The sequence below is a fragment of the Rhagoletis pomonella genome, unplaced genomic scaffold (genome assembly GCF_013731165.1).
Source record: "Rhagoletis pomonella isolate Grant_MI unplaced genomic scaffold, Rhpom_1.0 Rhpom_scaffold_00004, whole genome shotgun sequence".
NCBI classification, from domain to species: domain Eukaryota; kingdom Metazoa; phylum Arthropoda; class Insecta; order Diptera; family Tephritidae; genus Rhagoletis; species Rhagoletis pomonella.
The window spans coordinates 16,879,140-16,895,404 of NW_023458558.1; the positions used below are offsets into that span (position 1 = coordinate 16,879,140).

The 16,265-nt window shown below is 33.7% G+C and overlaps 3 protein-coding genes across 6 annotated transcripts in view; 1 reads left to right on the forward strand and 2 right to left on the reverse strand.

Annotated features, from left to right (window-relative positions):
* The window catches only part of LOC118737123 (uncharacterized protein DDB_G0287625), a 51,573-nt gene extending 50,738 nt beyond the window's left edge, over positions 1-835 (reverse strand). The window contains exon 1 of the mRNA XM_036467424.1: positions 358-835. The gene's annotated coding sequence lies outside the window, so the exon portion shown is untranslated. The remainder of the gene's footprint in view (positions 1-357) is intronic.
* Positions 836-5,349: 4,514 nt separating this feature from the next.
* Positions 5,350-6,473, forward strand: LOC118738126. The gene is made up of 2 exons (XM_036469047.1): positions 5,350-5,359; positions 5,433-6,473. Exons 1-2 carry the CDS (start codon positions 5,350-5,352, stop codon positions 6,395-6,397), a joined length of 975 nt encoding a protein of 324 aa, XP_036324940.1. The 3' UTR covers positions 6,398-6,473.
* A 2,922-nt stretch (positions 6,474-9,395) lies between these two features.
* Positions 9,396-16,265, reverse strand: part of LOC118737126 (solute carrier family 52, riboflavin transporter, member 3-A) — a 16,367-nt gene continuing 9,497 nt past the window's right edge. For 2 of the 4 annotated variants that reach the window (XM_036467428.1, XM_036467427.1), the window contains 4 exons: positions 11,597-11,721; positions 11,177-11,531; positions 10,341-11,019; positions 10,073-10,273 (listed from right to left, as the gene is read on the reverse strand). In XM_036467428.1, the coding sequence (XP_036323321.1) occupies positions 10,073-10,273; positions 10,341-11,019; positions 11,177-11,531; positions 11,597-11,721 (1,360 nt within the window). Of the gene's footprint in view, positions 10,274-10,340; positions 11,020-11,176; positions 11,532-11,596; positions 11,722-16,265 lie in introns of all 4 variants that reach the window. The other 2 variants (XM_036467431.1, XM_036467429.1) reach the window with 2 other exon arrangements.

Sequence of the window (16,265 nt, forward strand, 5' to 3'; positions counted from 1 at the left end):
TGCAATAATTCGGAGAAAGTGGTGCGCCCAACAGGAGTCTTGATTGCTTTTGATCCCGTGCCGGATTCGAGTCATCCACCAGGTGCAACAGTAACACTAATTCCATATACACCTATGCACCTAAATAGTACACATGTATGTACATATGTAAGTGCGTACTATATGTATATAGGTATAGACTATTGCAATACCAATTTTCAGATATATGTCCATATATAAGTAAATATGTATATCGCAGTGCACTTATGCACATTATATACTGATATGTACATATATCTATGCAAATTCAGTGTCGATTTATCTAATTTTATATTAATTAGCAGATATTCAGACGTTACATGCATACGGTATACTTACTGTTTGGAAAACTCTGTCGGCGAAAAGTTGTCCCCTTTTTTAATACCTTCGCGAATGAGATTCTGTTCTTTCCGAGGGCAATATCATTTTCAGTTGTATTACTTTTTCACTTCGCTTCACTTTTCACGGGTAGGAAAATTGTGACTCCCAATCATGTACATATGTATGAACATACACAGATATGTATATGTATATTTAACAACTGTTTTATTCTAAAAATTACACTGCTGACGTTGGATACTATATTAGATTGGTGAAGTTTTGGTATTTTCAACCCAACTTTTTGCCGATTGACTATTTATTAAGACGAAAGTTATCTATTAGCCACAATCTGACAGGTCAGACTTCCATTTTCCTCTAACTGCGAACAATTGTGAAAATAAAAGCTGCTTAAGAAAGAATACAGAATGGAATGGCGTGTATAATAAACACCGACGACGAAACCAGCTAGCCAGCAATTGCTTCAACTTGATTGTTGGGATTTGTTGATGGCACAGTGACACTCGATACATTTTAATTGCTCAAATTTTTTTCCTTTTTATTTTTTATGTACTATGTATTTACACATGTAAATAAATGCATGATACAAAAATGCCCAACATCCAAAACATGAGAAATAGGCAACAGTCGTCAATGGCAACAAATTGGCGACTCGCCGATTTATTGCCGTAGTGAGAAATCGGCAACATTATTTCTTTTATGTAATTTTAGGAATATGTTTTCGAAAATTCCCAAACTTGATGAACTTCGCGTCAACAGCATTCTTCAAAAACATGTAATTTATGCCCAGGAAAGGGTTGAAAAAATAGGAAGCCTCATAGTGACGAAAATAGTTAATTTCGTTTACAAATTATAAGTATGTGTTCAAAAACAAATTAAATATTAAAAAAGAATAAAATTGTTGCAAGAAATTATTATCCAAATATCGCCTGTAGCAAAAATAAAACAACTCATTCAGGTAATAAGGTATGAGGTCGACAAGTTTTCTTATTTCCGGCAACAAAAATTCTCAGGTTGGTATAATACATGCACAAATTTATATATGTAAATATACATATGTACACCAATGATACATATTTTTTATTTGATGGTAAAACGCATTAACATATATATGCATAAGTGCAAATGGATCCCCGGTTAACCAGCTCTAACAGCTACACACAAAGAAAATTCAATCTAATAAATATATGCATATTGGTGTATACTAGCTATTTTTATTGCATCTATTCATCTGTTAAACAGAGAAAATTTCTTACAAATACAAATATTTTTTGGTTTAGAAGTGCCTGGTATACGATTTTTAGATATCTATGAGTTTTATACCAACTCGAAACACTGTAATTTGTTTTAATGCAATGCTAAAACGAGAGAGAAGTTATGTTTCAACAGCTGACTCTACGGCCAGAAAGAGAGATGCAGCTGTGTTGTGCTAACAGCTGATGTTTGTTTACGTTTCGCATCGCCTTGTTTGTCATAGCGAAGGAAGTTGGTTTCGAAGTATTTTTGGATTTTGGAGATTATGTACTTTAAAAAATCAGAAGGAAAAATTAAAATAATAGTATTAATAGCAATAGTAATAATAATATTAATAACAAGTAAAGAAATATAAGTTCGGGAGAAACCGAACTTTATATACCCGTTTCAATTTTCTCTAAACTAACTTTGCATGATAAAAAGGGGTATTTTTCCCAATTTCAAACGCTTTCGGTAATATGCCGAGTAAGATCTAATGATATAAATAAACCAAGTTTGGAAGAAATCGATATGTTTACCGAGATACACCTTGTAATTATGAAAAGGGCGATGCCACGCCCAATTTCTAAAACTCTATAGCAGTCTTATTTATTGTTAAGAGATTGTTGTAATTATTAACGCCCAGTTATTGAAATATCGGAGTTTTCGTATGTCTGAAATTTACCGTTATACGGGAATCGGGTGTAATTTTAGTTCGATTCGAATAATTTTCAACAAATTGCTTTTCCGTATTAAGATTATTAAGTGCACCGAGTTTGGTAGAAATTGATACACATTTTTGGTAATAAGTGGAAGGCGGCACGACCATTTTCCAAAAATTTATAATAATATAATAATTTTTATGTTATTGCAATAATCGATTTTGAGTGAATTAGCTTCAGTTCTAGATTTATTATTTATGAATTAGTACAATAGTAGATTTTTCGCAATTTTCGTGTTTCTGTAATTTACCGTTATATGATAGGTGGGCGTGGTTATTGCCTGATTTCAAAGATTTTCAACTGGTATTTTAGCCAGACCCCAGGCAAGGCTCGCACCGGGTTTGATAAGGATTGGTAGAGCGGCTACTGAGATACAGCATTTCATCATAAGTGGGCAAGGTCACGGTCATTTTCCAAAAATTTTATAATAATGTTATTTTTTACAAAAAATTATTCAAAGCAAATATTTACTGAAATATCATAGTTCTTGTATTTTTTGAAAATACGTGAATATGTGAAGTGGGCGTGGTTACAGTCCGATTTCGCCCATTTTCAATACCAACCTACCTTGCATAAAGGGCGACCTATATACACGTAATAAGAAATGTGAACGCGAATTATATTTAAAGTTCTTATTACATATTTAATTTTTACAATGAATTATTTTTTTAATTTTTTCATTTGACTACAAAAAGTATTCAGAGGAAAGATTTCATAAAATTTTAAATAAACAAGTAAATATCTGAACAAGTAATGTCGTACATACTCTCCCCTCCAGAGACTTTGCTAATGTTGAAGTCTCGATCTAAAGTGTACGTACATGACGTGGAATGCGACGTCCTAAATTGGAGTATAACTACTGTAACAGAAACTGAACGAGTGTCTTCACAAATATCAGTATTGAACATAAATGCTGGCTTGAGTCGATCAACTGATAGTTGCGTTCCAGATGCTTCACGATATTCACGATTTGCAGGAACAGCTGTTTTCTCCATTAATAAACCGTAAAGCATCTGGAACGCAACTGATATAGATTTGGTGCAATCATCCATTTTTATGTTGAAAACTTTGTCATCTCCGCTCAGAACCAGATAAGGACCATCATATGGTGGTTGAAGAGATTTCTTAATAGAATTTTGACGCACGTATACGTAGTGCATGAAGCAACATCTTTGTGCACGAAAACTGAACGAGTTCATTGAAGATTTCAGTTGCTTGACAAAGTCATCCGAAGGAGACAAATCTCTAGTATTAATAAAAAATCACAAAGAAGCTTTAAAGAAGTTCCATAAACAAGTTCAGCAGCACTGGCGTTTACATCATCACTTAAACTTGACCGAAAACCTAGCAGCACAATTGGTAACACTTCCATCCAGTTATTAGTATTGTGGCACACGAAAGAAGTATTCAGGGAACGATGCCACCGTTCAATCATGTCATGGGTGCAACGATGATATGGCGGAGTGCGTATTCGTTGAGATCCAAGAAGCTGTGCAACTTATTTAAATAGATTTGACTCAAATTGGCGAACCTGATCCGCTGTAATCCTGGAAGGAACTCCAAAAGGAGATATCCATCCGTGAAATAAAGCCTCCGCTACTGAGTGTGCGTCTACTATGGGAAACGCTTCTGTAATCCAAGAATTAAAGATAAAGAATTTGGGTTTTCCAATAAAGCTTTTAATTCCGCATCGCCCTCTTCATAATCGATGAGGTTTGGCAAAGCTATAGTTGAGATCCGAGAGAGTATCTGCTGTAACGTTTTCATTCCCTTTAATATGACTTATATCTGTGGAAAACTGTGACAGAAGGTCAAGTTGTTCGGAATTGACGGGGCGACACCTTTTCAGGTTTTTGTTTAAAAGCGAAAGTAAGAGGCTTATGATCCCTATAGATTATAAAATGGCGACTTTCTAGCATGTATCGAAAGTGCTTGACCGTGTGATATACCGCAAGTAGTTCTCTATCATAAGTACTATAGCGTTTTTGAGTATTATTCAGCTTCAAAGAATAGAATCCAAGTGGTTTCCCAACTTCACCAAATTTTTGTTGAAGAACGCTACCAATTGCTAAATCGTAATCGAATCGACCATAACGGATATCGGTGCCAAATCAGTAGGATGAGTCAATAGATTGAGCTTCAGGTGTCTATTCGATTAGAGATCTGTCGTTCTTCTTATTACCTTTCTGATAAATAAGAAGTGGGATTTGCATCTCCGCCGCGTTTGGAAAAAATTTAACATCGCAGTAAAACGTCACATCTCTTTGACAGTATTCGGTTCCGAGAAGTTTAAGATTGCATCGACTTTCTCAGGAACTGGTTGAATGCCTTCGAAGGAAACTAAGTGGCCACGAAATGTTACTTTGTTTTGTCCACAATGACATTTGGAAACATTAATAGTTAGACCATATGTTTGTAGGCGATTAAAAAATTTTATACTGCTCAGGAAATTCAGATGCGATTAGAACATCGTCGAGATAAGGGAAACAAAAGTCAAGCTCTATAAGAACCTCATGCATAAACCGCTGAAATGTTAGAGCGGCGAGGTCATGAATTGAAATTCAAATAAGCCCAATCGGCTGGAGCAACTGGAATTTGATTATAGACACGAACTAAGTCGATAGTTGAAAAGATAATTTTTCCTGATAGCCCATAAGCAAAATTACAGATGGACCACAAAGTCCTTGATTCACCATAAACTGAAGTTCTCGTTGCAATTTCGAGTTTATCAGGTGCCAAACGAAGAGGTCTCGAAAATATCGCTAGACCTTTTGGCCTCAATAAAATATTCAAATGTTGCAGTGAGAACCTGCCGTCATACTCGGTGAAAATGGACCCCTCTCGCGGTTTACGTTAAATTATTGTACTTTACTTTTTACTTGATCTTGGGTGCAGGTTTAAAAATGTTCAAAAATAAAAACAAATCCCAGAAACAACTTCAGTCTTAATAATTACAAAAAAAATTAACTGTAATAAATATTTGGATAAACTGCTCAAAATTTTTTGCTGCCAACTTGAATCCATGGATAACGTTAAAATGCCTTTTTGTAAGCAATATACAGATACGCATTATATTATTTAAACAAATTACTTAACGAAAATCATTTTATGGGTTCACAGTACCCGAGGAAACTCTCAAAACACAACGTGTAGAAATTTATTTAAACGATCTTAAAGAAAGATTGAAGGATTTGCGTGTACAACATGACGAGGTCATACAAAACTCAGTGGATATTATTAAAGAAATTGATGAAGTTTCTTCCGGACTTTTACTGCCACAAAAAATCGGGAAATGTTCTAGCGACAATGTTACCAAAATAAAAAGACTTATACAAGAGTTTGAAACGGCAAGAGAATCGAATTCAAAAAAGATGCCAATATCCATCGAAAGTAAAGTAGATATCCGTAAAATTTTACAGAATTTTGAACAGCTGAATGAAAGTCAAGTACTTAAGGAGAGCCTTGTGCTTTTCAAACGCGCTAAAGAATCACTCGAGAAAATAGATACGTTCCTCGGTACAAACTTGGATAATGTTATAATACAATCAGTGAATACAAACAAACCGAATGCTGGACACGCGATCATAAGTGTGAACGCAACTGTTGTGGAGCTTAACGGTGTCAAAGAAAGTATATCATTTAACCTAAGCAGAGATACCAAACAAACGTTTGCCAACTGCGGAAGTAAAAATGTAACGGATGATTCTTTAAAATTGGCAAATGACCCTGTCTTATTCACTAACCCAGCTGAATTAGCGGCCACTGGGAGTCAAATATCATCCAATAGCAATTCTAGTTTAAGGGATCGCATAGATATGTTTAATAACAAAGAGGCGCCGCTTGCAATCGATTACAATAAATTAAAAGATATAACGCCATCCTGCTACGCTTCGTGCTGCAGCAGTCTAACCAGTGTGGACGCCTATCAATCTACGGAAAATTTGTGTGAATACAAGATGATTAATAATGAGAGCAATGGTGTAAACTCTCTAGAAATTGGTTACGAAGGCGACAATGATGATAGTGAGTACGACTTATTTGCAACTAAGCGGAAGAAAGACAAAATTTCCTCTGCAAATCAGTAGGCGAGATCGTTTAGGGACCAAATGCATGGGGGTATGTCAGAGCAGTGTTGGGAGTTGTAAAATAACGTTATTTCTAATGGTATTTCAAATATAAATTCCTACGAAATGTATTAAAAAAAAAAAAACTAGAAATAAAATTCAAAAATACAAAAACTGTATTTTTCGGAATTCTTTTTTCAAAAAAAGTTGACGTTTTTACCAGTCACCATATAATCGCTACTTTAAATAAGCTTTTTAATTACGTTGGTTGAGTATGAATGTAGAAATACACGAAAGTGATTTAAGTTTTTTATTGGAGAAAGTTCAGTTTCCCTTAACCAGAAGCTGAGATAACGGGCTATATGAATAAAAACTAAGCAATTGCTTTTTCTTAAAATTCTAAGGGTCTTACTCGACTTATTTAAATAAATTTAAATAAAAGTTCTAAAAATTGTAAGAAAAATTTTTTATAAGGCCCAAGCTTCTCCTTGTTGCATATGGCTTGAGGATATATATATCGTTACTTTAACTCACAAAGGCCCCAACCAACACTTTTCTAAACTGCGTGTTTCAGATTTATTAAAATTCATCTTCATTTAAAATTTTGAAGTGTTAGTACCAAGAACAACGGAGTTATGTCATTTTTTAAAATGCATGATTTTCTTTTCATAATGTTTTTGTTTCTCCTGTAAAATAGAAAATTTCCTGGTTAGGCCTTTGTGAATTAAGGAAAGATATGTATGTATGTATGTACAGTAGACTGCATCACTCCCCATACAAAAAAAAATCGGTGCTATTTTTCCATTGGAATTATAAAATTTATTATATTTTAAGACGTCCACCAAAATATTTCGGAAAAATATTAAGATTTAAGTGAGTTGGACCGATTTGAAAATACCTCTAAAAATGGAATTTTATATGAATAAAAATAGTTTCTTCACAACCAAAGCCACTTTGAATTCATATTGATAGTTGTTGAAATTTACTCGGAAGTTAATAACAGAACCTGCCTGATTATCAGAAATAGTTCCAACAGTGACCAGTTCACGAATAATTACACCGGGAAACAAAAATGGAAACAAATTTTGGTGCGGCAATGATTGAAGCTATGGGCTTGTTCGAGATGCAATCACAACCGCAGTGTTGCGCGAATTATTAAAGTATCACGTTCGGTGTGAATTTCTAGCAAAGTTTTATCAAGTGGGAAGTTGCAACTGTATTGCAAATTTTCATCAGTGCTGCAGTATTGCCGCTTATATTACGTGCCTCGAACAGGCTCTATATACAAAGTTTTCATCAGCTCCGGATTTTGAGAAAAAACGTAGTCAAAGTGTCAAAAAATCGTTTTTAGGCAATTTTTGAGAAGCTCTAACGAAGAAACCAAAAGAGATGGAACCTTCCACCTCGGCTTGAATCAAAACTTGAACTTTCGACAACAATCCATGAAAATATCCTACCTACACCTTGACCTGTCACTTATGGTGTATGCGCAGTGATTTTTAACCCTCACTAAATATTTTCAATAATCTGTAAAAATTTTACTGGTAATGAAATTTCGTTTAGGAAGTGTTCGACTATCTCTTTTGAGCTAAGGTCATCACACCTATGACAGAACCTTTTGAAAGGCAATCCAATCCTTTGGCATGTACCCCAACGGGCCAGTGCCCTGTGCATACAGCAATAATTTTGTAGTTATCTTCTTTGCTCATTCCTAAAAGAGCTTTGGATTAAAGTGGGTCATAGGACACCCAGAACTGCCGGGTAATCCTGTACGATCCTGCATGGTTCCACCTCTGCTTGGCCTTCGAGTGATAAATTTCGGTAATTTTTGCTTTTATCTTCCTGAGCGAGGCACTCATGTCCACCGCGTGAGACAAATTCAGTACGGAGCCGCACCTTGCTGGTTCGTCCGCTGCCTCGTTAATATAAATGTCTCTATGTCCCAGGACCAATATTAGGGTAATTTCTTATTGATCAGATATATAGGCCAGTTCTCTCCTACAGTCGTCTACTAGTTGAGATCTAACTGAGGTAGAAGAGAGAGCCACGACAGTCGGGTCTACGTAACCGGAACGACCCAGATTTATATCTGGCCAAGGACTGTCACTCCAGCAACACTCCCCAAAAAGTCTTTGGGGAATTTGTATGCTGCTACAACAACAACAACAACAACAGAGAGCCTCAACGGCAATTTTTTGTCAAGCAATTTCGCACTAAATTTAAATGATTATAAATCATAAAAAGTAAAAATATGCAAAAACCACATATGTACATTTACTGTAAATTATACTAAAACATGCGCAAGAAATATGCAAAATCAGGTATTTTTTGCATAATATACAAAATCATGCATTTACTGCAAAATATGCAAAAATATGCAGTAACGATTAAATGCCATTTTAAAGGAAATTTCATGATTCTTAAAGATAACTTAACCATTTCCAGTTGAAGATGCCCAATAAAAACAGGCATTTGCATGAGATTCCGAGGCCTAATTACACCGTGCGACAAAAACCAAAAATTTTTAAGACACGAAAAAATCAATAAATTCGCAAAACTATGAGCCAAATACAGTATAACTGCGATTTTAATTTTTCCCTCTGACGTCAGGATTTTTTTTAAAGGACTTTGAAATTTCTAGGATATGATTGAATAACAAATTATTTAAACGATTTGGTGCATTGTAGAGTAACAATATGGGGTATCACTAAAAAGGAAAAATTCGAAAAAAAGTAATTATAATAAATATAAAGAAAATAATAATAATTGTACTTCTAAAACTTTATCCTTGAACATCTATGGAAATTTCCAATATTTATTTTTGGAAAAAATATATGATTCCAGTATCTTCATTTATGTATATTGTAACTATCAATATCTTATAAAGAAAAGTGTAATCTTTTTTTAACTAAAACTAATAAAGTTAGAGCGCCGAAATTCGATGATAAATATTGAAAATTTCCAAGGATGTTCAAGGGTAAAGTTTTAAAAGGACATTTTCAATACTTTGTATTTTTTCGAAGTTATTAACAAGGCGCCGCCAGATTGGCCATTTCTCCCACTGTGCGTATGTAAATTGATTACACTGCACAACAGTATATGTGATTATTAGGTTATGTTACATGTTACTAGCTTAATTTTTGATGACGATTTCATATCTGTGATTGAAATTTCTGTGCCAGCGCTAGTTTAGAAACTGTGACACATGGGCTTTTTACAATAAAACACAGCGTATTTATAGTTAATCTAATTTTTTTTAAGATCTTCCGTTGAAAAAACTTTCCTTATTCTTATACATACCATATGCTTCAACTTATGAAGGAAGTGTTTTTGAATCAGAATTATTTTGAATTTTATTTTTCAATAAAATGTATTTTTTCACACATTTCACTAGATAACCATAAAAACCTTTTTGAGCTCGTTATATAAAAAAAATCTTAAAAAGTAATTGCGTCAACTCAAAACTCACTTTCGCAAACAATTTAGTTTTAAAATGAAAATGTATCTAAGATTAAAAAATGATGAAAATGTATTACTAAATGTTTGTACTATTTGCCGTTCTGTAAACATCATTCATTCATTTGGCTTTAAGTAAAATATTTACTTACACACATATATACATATGTACATACATATATATATATATATATATATATATATATATATATGTATATATTTCGAATACAATATTTTATTTTAGCAATCGCTTCCCTCCGATTCTTGAAAACTGTTTGTGTAGTTTATTAAAATAAATATAAGCACCGAGCCGAAAAGAGCACCAATTTGTGTAAGTCCGCCAGTCCATACGAGAGATCGACCACCCTGAGCGCGCATAATTGACGAAATCGATAGCTTGGTATAGCTCACCAATCCAATTAGCAAAGTCCAACAAATTATCTTGAAGAAAAGTTATACTTACAAAAGGAATTCACATGTAAAGTTATTTATTTATGAAATAGCTTACCACGATCACCGATCCTGCGGTGGTGCCATGCAATGGCGGCAATGGACTCATGGAAGCTGTAACAAACACGTACGCAGTCAAAACGGCACACAACGAGCATAGCACATAGATAGGCCGCAACGATGTATGGGGCACAAAAATCGCTAAGAAACACGCAACCGGATTAGCAATTACACTCAAAGTCACAGAGAGGTGGTACGCCTGGTTACCATACGGTAAACTTGAGTAAGATTGTATGGAGTTGAACATGCCATTGGCCATGAAGGATAAGCAGCCAATAAGTAGCAACAGTAAAATATATTCGTTGGCTGAAATTTGTGTCGCCTTATTTTCGTTATTGGGTGTGTCTGTAACTGCAGCATGGTCTGTAGTATTAGGCGTGGTATCCTCTTCATATTTATAGTTGTTGCCAAAATCGATTTGGCCTGCAACATATTCCTGCTTTACTAATTTAAGTCGATCCAGCAGAGTAAAAGCAATGCCACTGCATACAAACAAAGCGAAAATACATAGGAAGAATTCCATAGAGCCGAAGCGTGGAGGAAGTGTTTGTTTCTCGTAGACCTCTTCACCGGATATTGTGTTGTTCACCAAGACGCATTCGGCATCACCACCGATGCCCTGCACCAGTGATAGAACACTTGGTAACAAACCACTTAGGCCCTCCCCCATAAAATATCTATTTAAAACAGAGAAAAAACTTATTTGTTTTGGAAAATATGCTCACTTTCAAAAAATTTAATACTATAAGTATATGAGTTGCCATTCACAATCGACGCGTAAATCTATTTTATAAAGCCACATTGTATGAAACAGTTTAATTAATTTTTACTTACGTTACTAAGTACATTTCCTTAAAACGACCCATATAAGGCATGAAGAGCACCGAACTTGTACATGCCGTGAGAGCGGATGAAAATGTGAGTATATATAGAGCTAAGCTGCGTTCCGCGCCAAATACTACCACGGTTTCACTATAGAAGAAGCTTGTGAACAATGCTGCCAATGTGCCCACCACCAACAAAACATAAATGAATAGCGAATCGTTTATCCTCTTCTTCGCAAAGTGTTGTATGAGGGTGTACGTGATCGGACCTATATTTCCAATCTGTACCGCAACGCTTAGATACGATGCTAAACTCCAACTTTCTGGCGCCTCTTTTACTAGCAGCGGTACTTGAATAAAAGTACCTAAAATAGTAATAAAATGTTCTGTATAATATAATACATTCAGTGTTATTAAATATGATTTTTACCGTTTACACCTATCCATGTGCCTATGCCAAAAAGTATCGACAGTAAATCCACTACGAAGCTCCGACTTTTTATTATGTTTGTCATCCTTTCTGCAAATTTTTTTCGGCAAGGGGGTGTTGGCTTTCTAAAAAGGAAAATATGCTCTAATTTACGTTTGTTTATGGACACATAATAAAAAGTTTACGAACAATTTTCGTATCTGCACGCCACAATTCTATATAATATCTGAATGATAATGACAACAAGAGTTGTGTTTTATATAGATGTGCTATAATTGCATCATATTTATACTAGTGTAAATATGTATATTGCTATAGATATATATACATACATGTATATAGTAATCATAGACCCTTAATTGAAGAGCTCATTAAAATTTCCTACTAATACAAATAATACAAATCAACAGTACTAGTATTTGTTTAAGAAATCCAAGAAATCATATTTTCCGTTTTTTACTGTGAAGCGATGCTTGGTTTACAGAACAATAAGTGCCATTAATAAATCTGTGGTCATAAGCAACAATCTTTAAAGTCGGGAATCATACTCTCAAGAAAATCTCAATTATAAGAATGTACATATGTATGTAAGTTAACATCTTTTATGAGCAAAATTTTATTTGTACATTAATAAAAATTAATTTAATGCATATAATAAATTATTTAGTGGTTAAGTAGTTATTGAATTAAAAAAAAAAATGTTTATTTTGCCTGATAAATTTTCAGTGTTGACAAAATGTTAATCTGATTATTAAATTTAAAAAAAAAAATGTTTATTTTGCCTGATAAATTTTCTGTGTTGACAAAATGTTAATCTGATTAACGATTAAAATGTTCATCATGATTAACGATTAAAATTAATTAATCGTTATCATCTGTACGATTTATGATTAAACTTATTTTGATTACGATTAATTAATTTTAATCATTAATCGTTAATCCAATTTAAAAAAAATCGGATGAAGTGATTTTGTTTGCCCGAATGAGAAACCAAACACCAATTATAGTTATTATTTCATGCTTCATGCTTAAAAAAAAACACATTTTATATATGTACATATATGAAAAATTAATAATTATTATTACAAGTAATACACAAACTGGGAATTTTTACACTATCTTCTAGTCAATAAGTATGTATATCAACTGGTTTGTTTGTAATGGTTTGTACTTTAAATCTTAGCTTTCATAAATACTACTCCTTTATTTTATTTTCCTAATATTACCTTTTATTTGTACTAGTGTTTTGACAATAAATAAATTAAATTAAATGGAAAACTAAATTAATTTCAATACGCATTTTGGTTGCAATAAAATATATTTTATAGAAACTTGAAAAAATACCTTAAAGAAATATGATTTTTATTAATTAAAGAACTTCTATGCGTAACGAAGGCCACTCCAAATAAAAACCAGGATTGCAAAGCGGAAGGCCTCTTGACTGCCAGGAAGGCAGTCTGGAACTTTTGCCGTACTATGTTGATGATAACATTTACTAATACTGGACAGTACCAATACCAAATGTACTCAGAACTCGATTCTTAAAAGGATCGAAAGTACCCTATTTTTAAAAGTATCGACACTGAGTACTCCAAAGTACGACGCGCGGGCCGCCGCGAAGCTACGCTCCAGTATGCGAAATAGTGTCAATTGACCTTATTTCTCTTGATTTCGTTACCTGGCACCATTCAATCCTCGTAATTGATTTAAATAAAGTGCGGCCAGTTTGTGAGATTTCTACACTAAGCATTGAAATGTTACGAACATGTGTATATTGAAAGAAAGTACTCAAAACTCTAATTAAAAATATCGATACCAAAGAACTCGATCCTCAAAAACACTCGATACTTCGCCACACCAATATTGTTTACCGTTAAGGAAAAAAATTGATAATTTTTGATTTTTTTCCTTGGATACATTTTTTAGCAGACTTGGGGTCGGTGGAACTCTTAATATTTAATTTTTCGTTCTTCGTATTCCACTTTAAGCTACACATTTAGCTGAAAACTGGCACTTAATAATTTTTGGTATTTCTACAATCAAAAGTTGTAACTCAACCAGAAATTCCATAGCTGATAAATTATTAATTGTACCTACGTGCATTTGAGAGGTGACTGTTTTTTGATAAATCGCTAGATATTTATTGCTTTGCACCAAGCATATTGTAGGAATATCGCACGTTTAATAACATAACGAAGTATTTCAAAATTTAAATTTTGTGGGAAAACGCGATCAAGGTTTTATCAATTCATACAGTTGGTATACGAAAAGACAGATGGAAATACACATATTTTCGACATATTTGGGAAGTTTGGTTATCTGTTAAGCAGTGTTTGCATTATTCAACTCAACGCAGGGTTGCACGAAAAAAAAGTTGAATGGCTAAATGTTGGCTGGCGACCAACTTATTAGTTGAAAGGCCATTCAACCAAAAGTTGAATGCAAAGTTGAACAATGCAAACACCTTTTTATGGCGAATATTTTGATATTTTTCCATATTTTGATATTTTTAGCCATTCAACTTTTTTTTCGTGCAACCCTGCGCTGAGTTGAACGCAAAGTTGAACAATGCAAACAAGCTATTAGACTGCACATATTCTACTTATCAAGCTTAATAATTGCATAATGAATCTGCAAAAACGCAAATTTTGAGTTACATCTCTACATTAAATATTAAACGTGCGTACATACATACACATCGGTACCTTAATAGAGAAAGGCCCTATTTTTGACATCATCGCTGAAATGCAAAAAAAAGCGTAACTGACTAAAATTGAGTATTGCATAAAAAGATGTGGGGACTTATCGACTATTCGATGGAATGCATCATAATCAATCAAAACGTGAGTTCTTAATTTTTAGTTAGTTACGGCTTTTTGTATTTCAGCGTCGATGTGAGATATGGCCCTTCTACATATGTATATTATGGTTACGATATCGTCGGTGATAATGCAAAACGTTCTATGTCACTTATTACCTCTGGTGCTTAATTAATCTGTTATCTGCATCTGATCGCTTCTGGCAATCGTCCATTTTCATCAGCCAAAGTAGACAGTCTTGTCATTCGTTTATTAGGGTGTAACGATATGCAGATGCATTCCGGAGCAAGTAAGAGACCATATGAGTGTCAAGGGTACTAATAGACATAGACCGTTTTGCAGTATCACCGACAATTTGTAAATAGGATTTTCTTGATAAGAATTTATTGAGTTCAAACTTTTCGTGATCAAAAGTTCTATCTTACGAGCATTTCGTATGGACATAAAAATATCTTAAGCCAGCAAGCAAAAATATCGTACACAAGTGCTTATGTACATATGTACATATGTATGTGTATTAGGGTAGTCCAAAAAAAAGTAAAGTCGGAAATTTAATGCTCTCACCCCCTAGGATTGTTCTATACCGAAAAAAAGTATACTCCTGTTTTTTTTATTTTAAAATCAAAATATATTTAGAGGTCGCTCAAAGCGCTCAAAGTTTCCCATGTATTTTGTATGGGGCAAAAAATACTTTTCGTAAAAATGGCATAGAATCCATGAAAATCAAAATTTTTCAATCCGAAAACTCTGCTTCTCTTCAGAGGACTTCAGAGAATATGCCCAATTGTTTATTTGAACATTTTTTAGGGACAGGACATTTTAACAACTTTTTCCGTTTTTCTTTAATTTATTTAATATTTATTATTTTTTTATAAAAGTATATCTCAATAACTAACAAAAGCCATTTAAATTCATATTTTAAACTTTCTGCAAAACTTGTAAAAATTCCGCGAAATTCCATCTAAATTTTCAACTTTTTAATCAGAAGAAGTTCTATAGGGGGAGGTGAAATAACACAAATGGCAATAACGCCAAATTTGCTTTATTTCACTTTTAAATGGGAAATAATACAAACAAAGGTTGGAAGTAAAACAAAGTTTGCCTTATTTCCCATTGCATATTGCATTCTTCTCACAAAAATTCTAAATTGTTAAAATCCATTTGCACGTGAAACCTTTTTCCATACAAAACCAGCGATTGAATAGCAGCTTTTGGAACGCTCGCCCAACTCAGAAGCACAACCGTTGATTACTGGGCCTGGCACAGGATGTATCAATGCTTCGAGTAGCAAACCAATTTATTAAGAAAGAAAGAATTTTAATTTTTTCAATGTAATTTTTTTTTATCTTTTTTGTATTTCACATGGCACGCTTTGATGTAGAAGAAAAAAATCGGAACAGTCTTTGACACTTTCGATGCCAGAGCCAACAACAAAATGCAGGCAAATGTTGTTTTTGCTCAAATGCTCTAAACCTGTTTGATAGGCCTTGAATTAAAAAAAATGCGATATAATTCATATGAAGAAAGTAACATTCACAAAATATTATTACTTATGAAAAGTCTAACAAAATATAGGGTAGCATCGTCGTCGCACAGATGAAAACAGATGACGTAATAAAACGGCTGTCTCGTTTTATTTACTGACATTCGGCTGCTTTATAGTCACATTTTATAGGCAACTGTTCAAATAAGGCAGTGGCAAATTCCACTATGGGTGGGATGCACGCAATACCACCATACACAATAATTCCCATTACTTGGTCATTAAAAAGCAGTTTCAGAACAGGTGTTATTTCAATCTTTTTTTTCTTTTTTCTAAACGGTTATAATGCCACCAATACATACATACA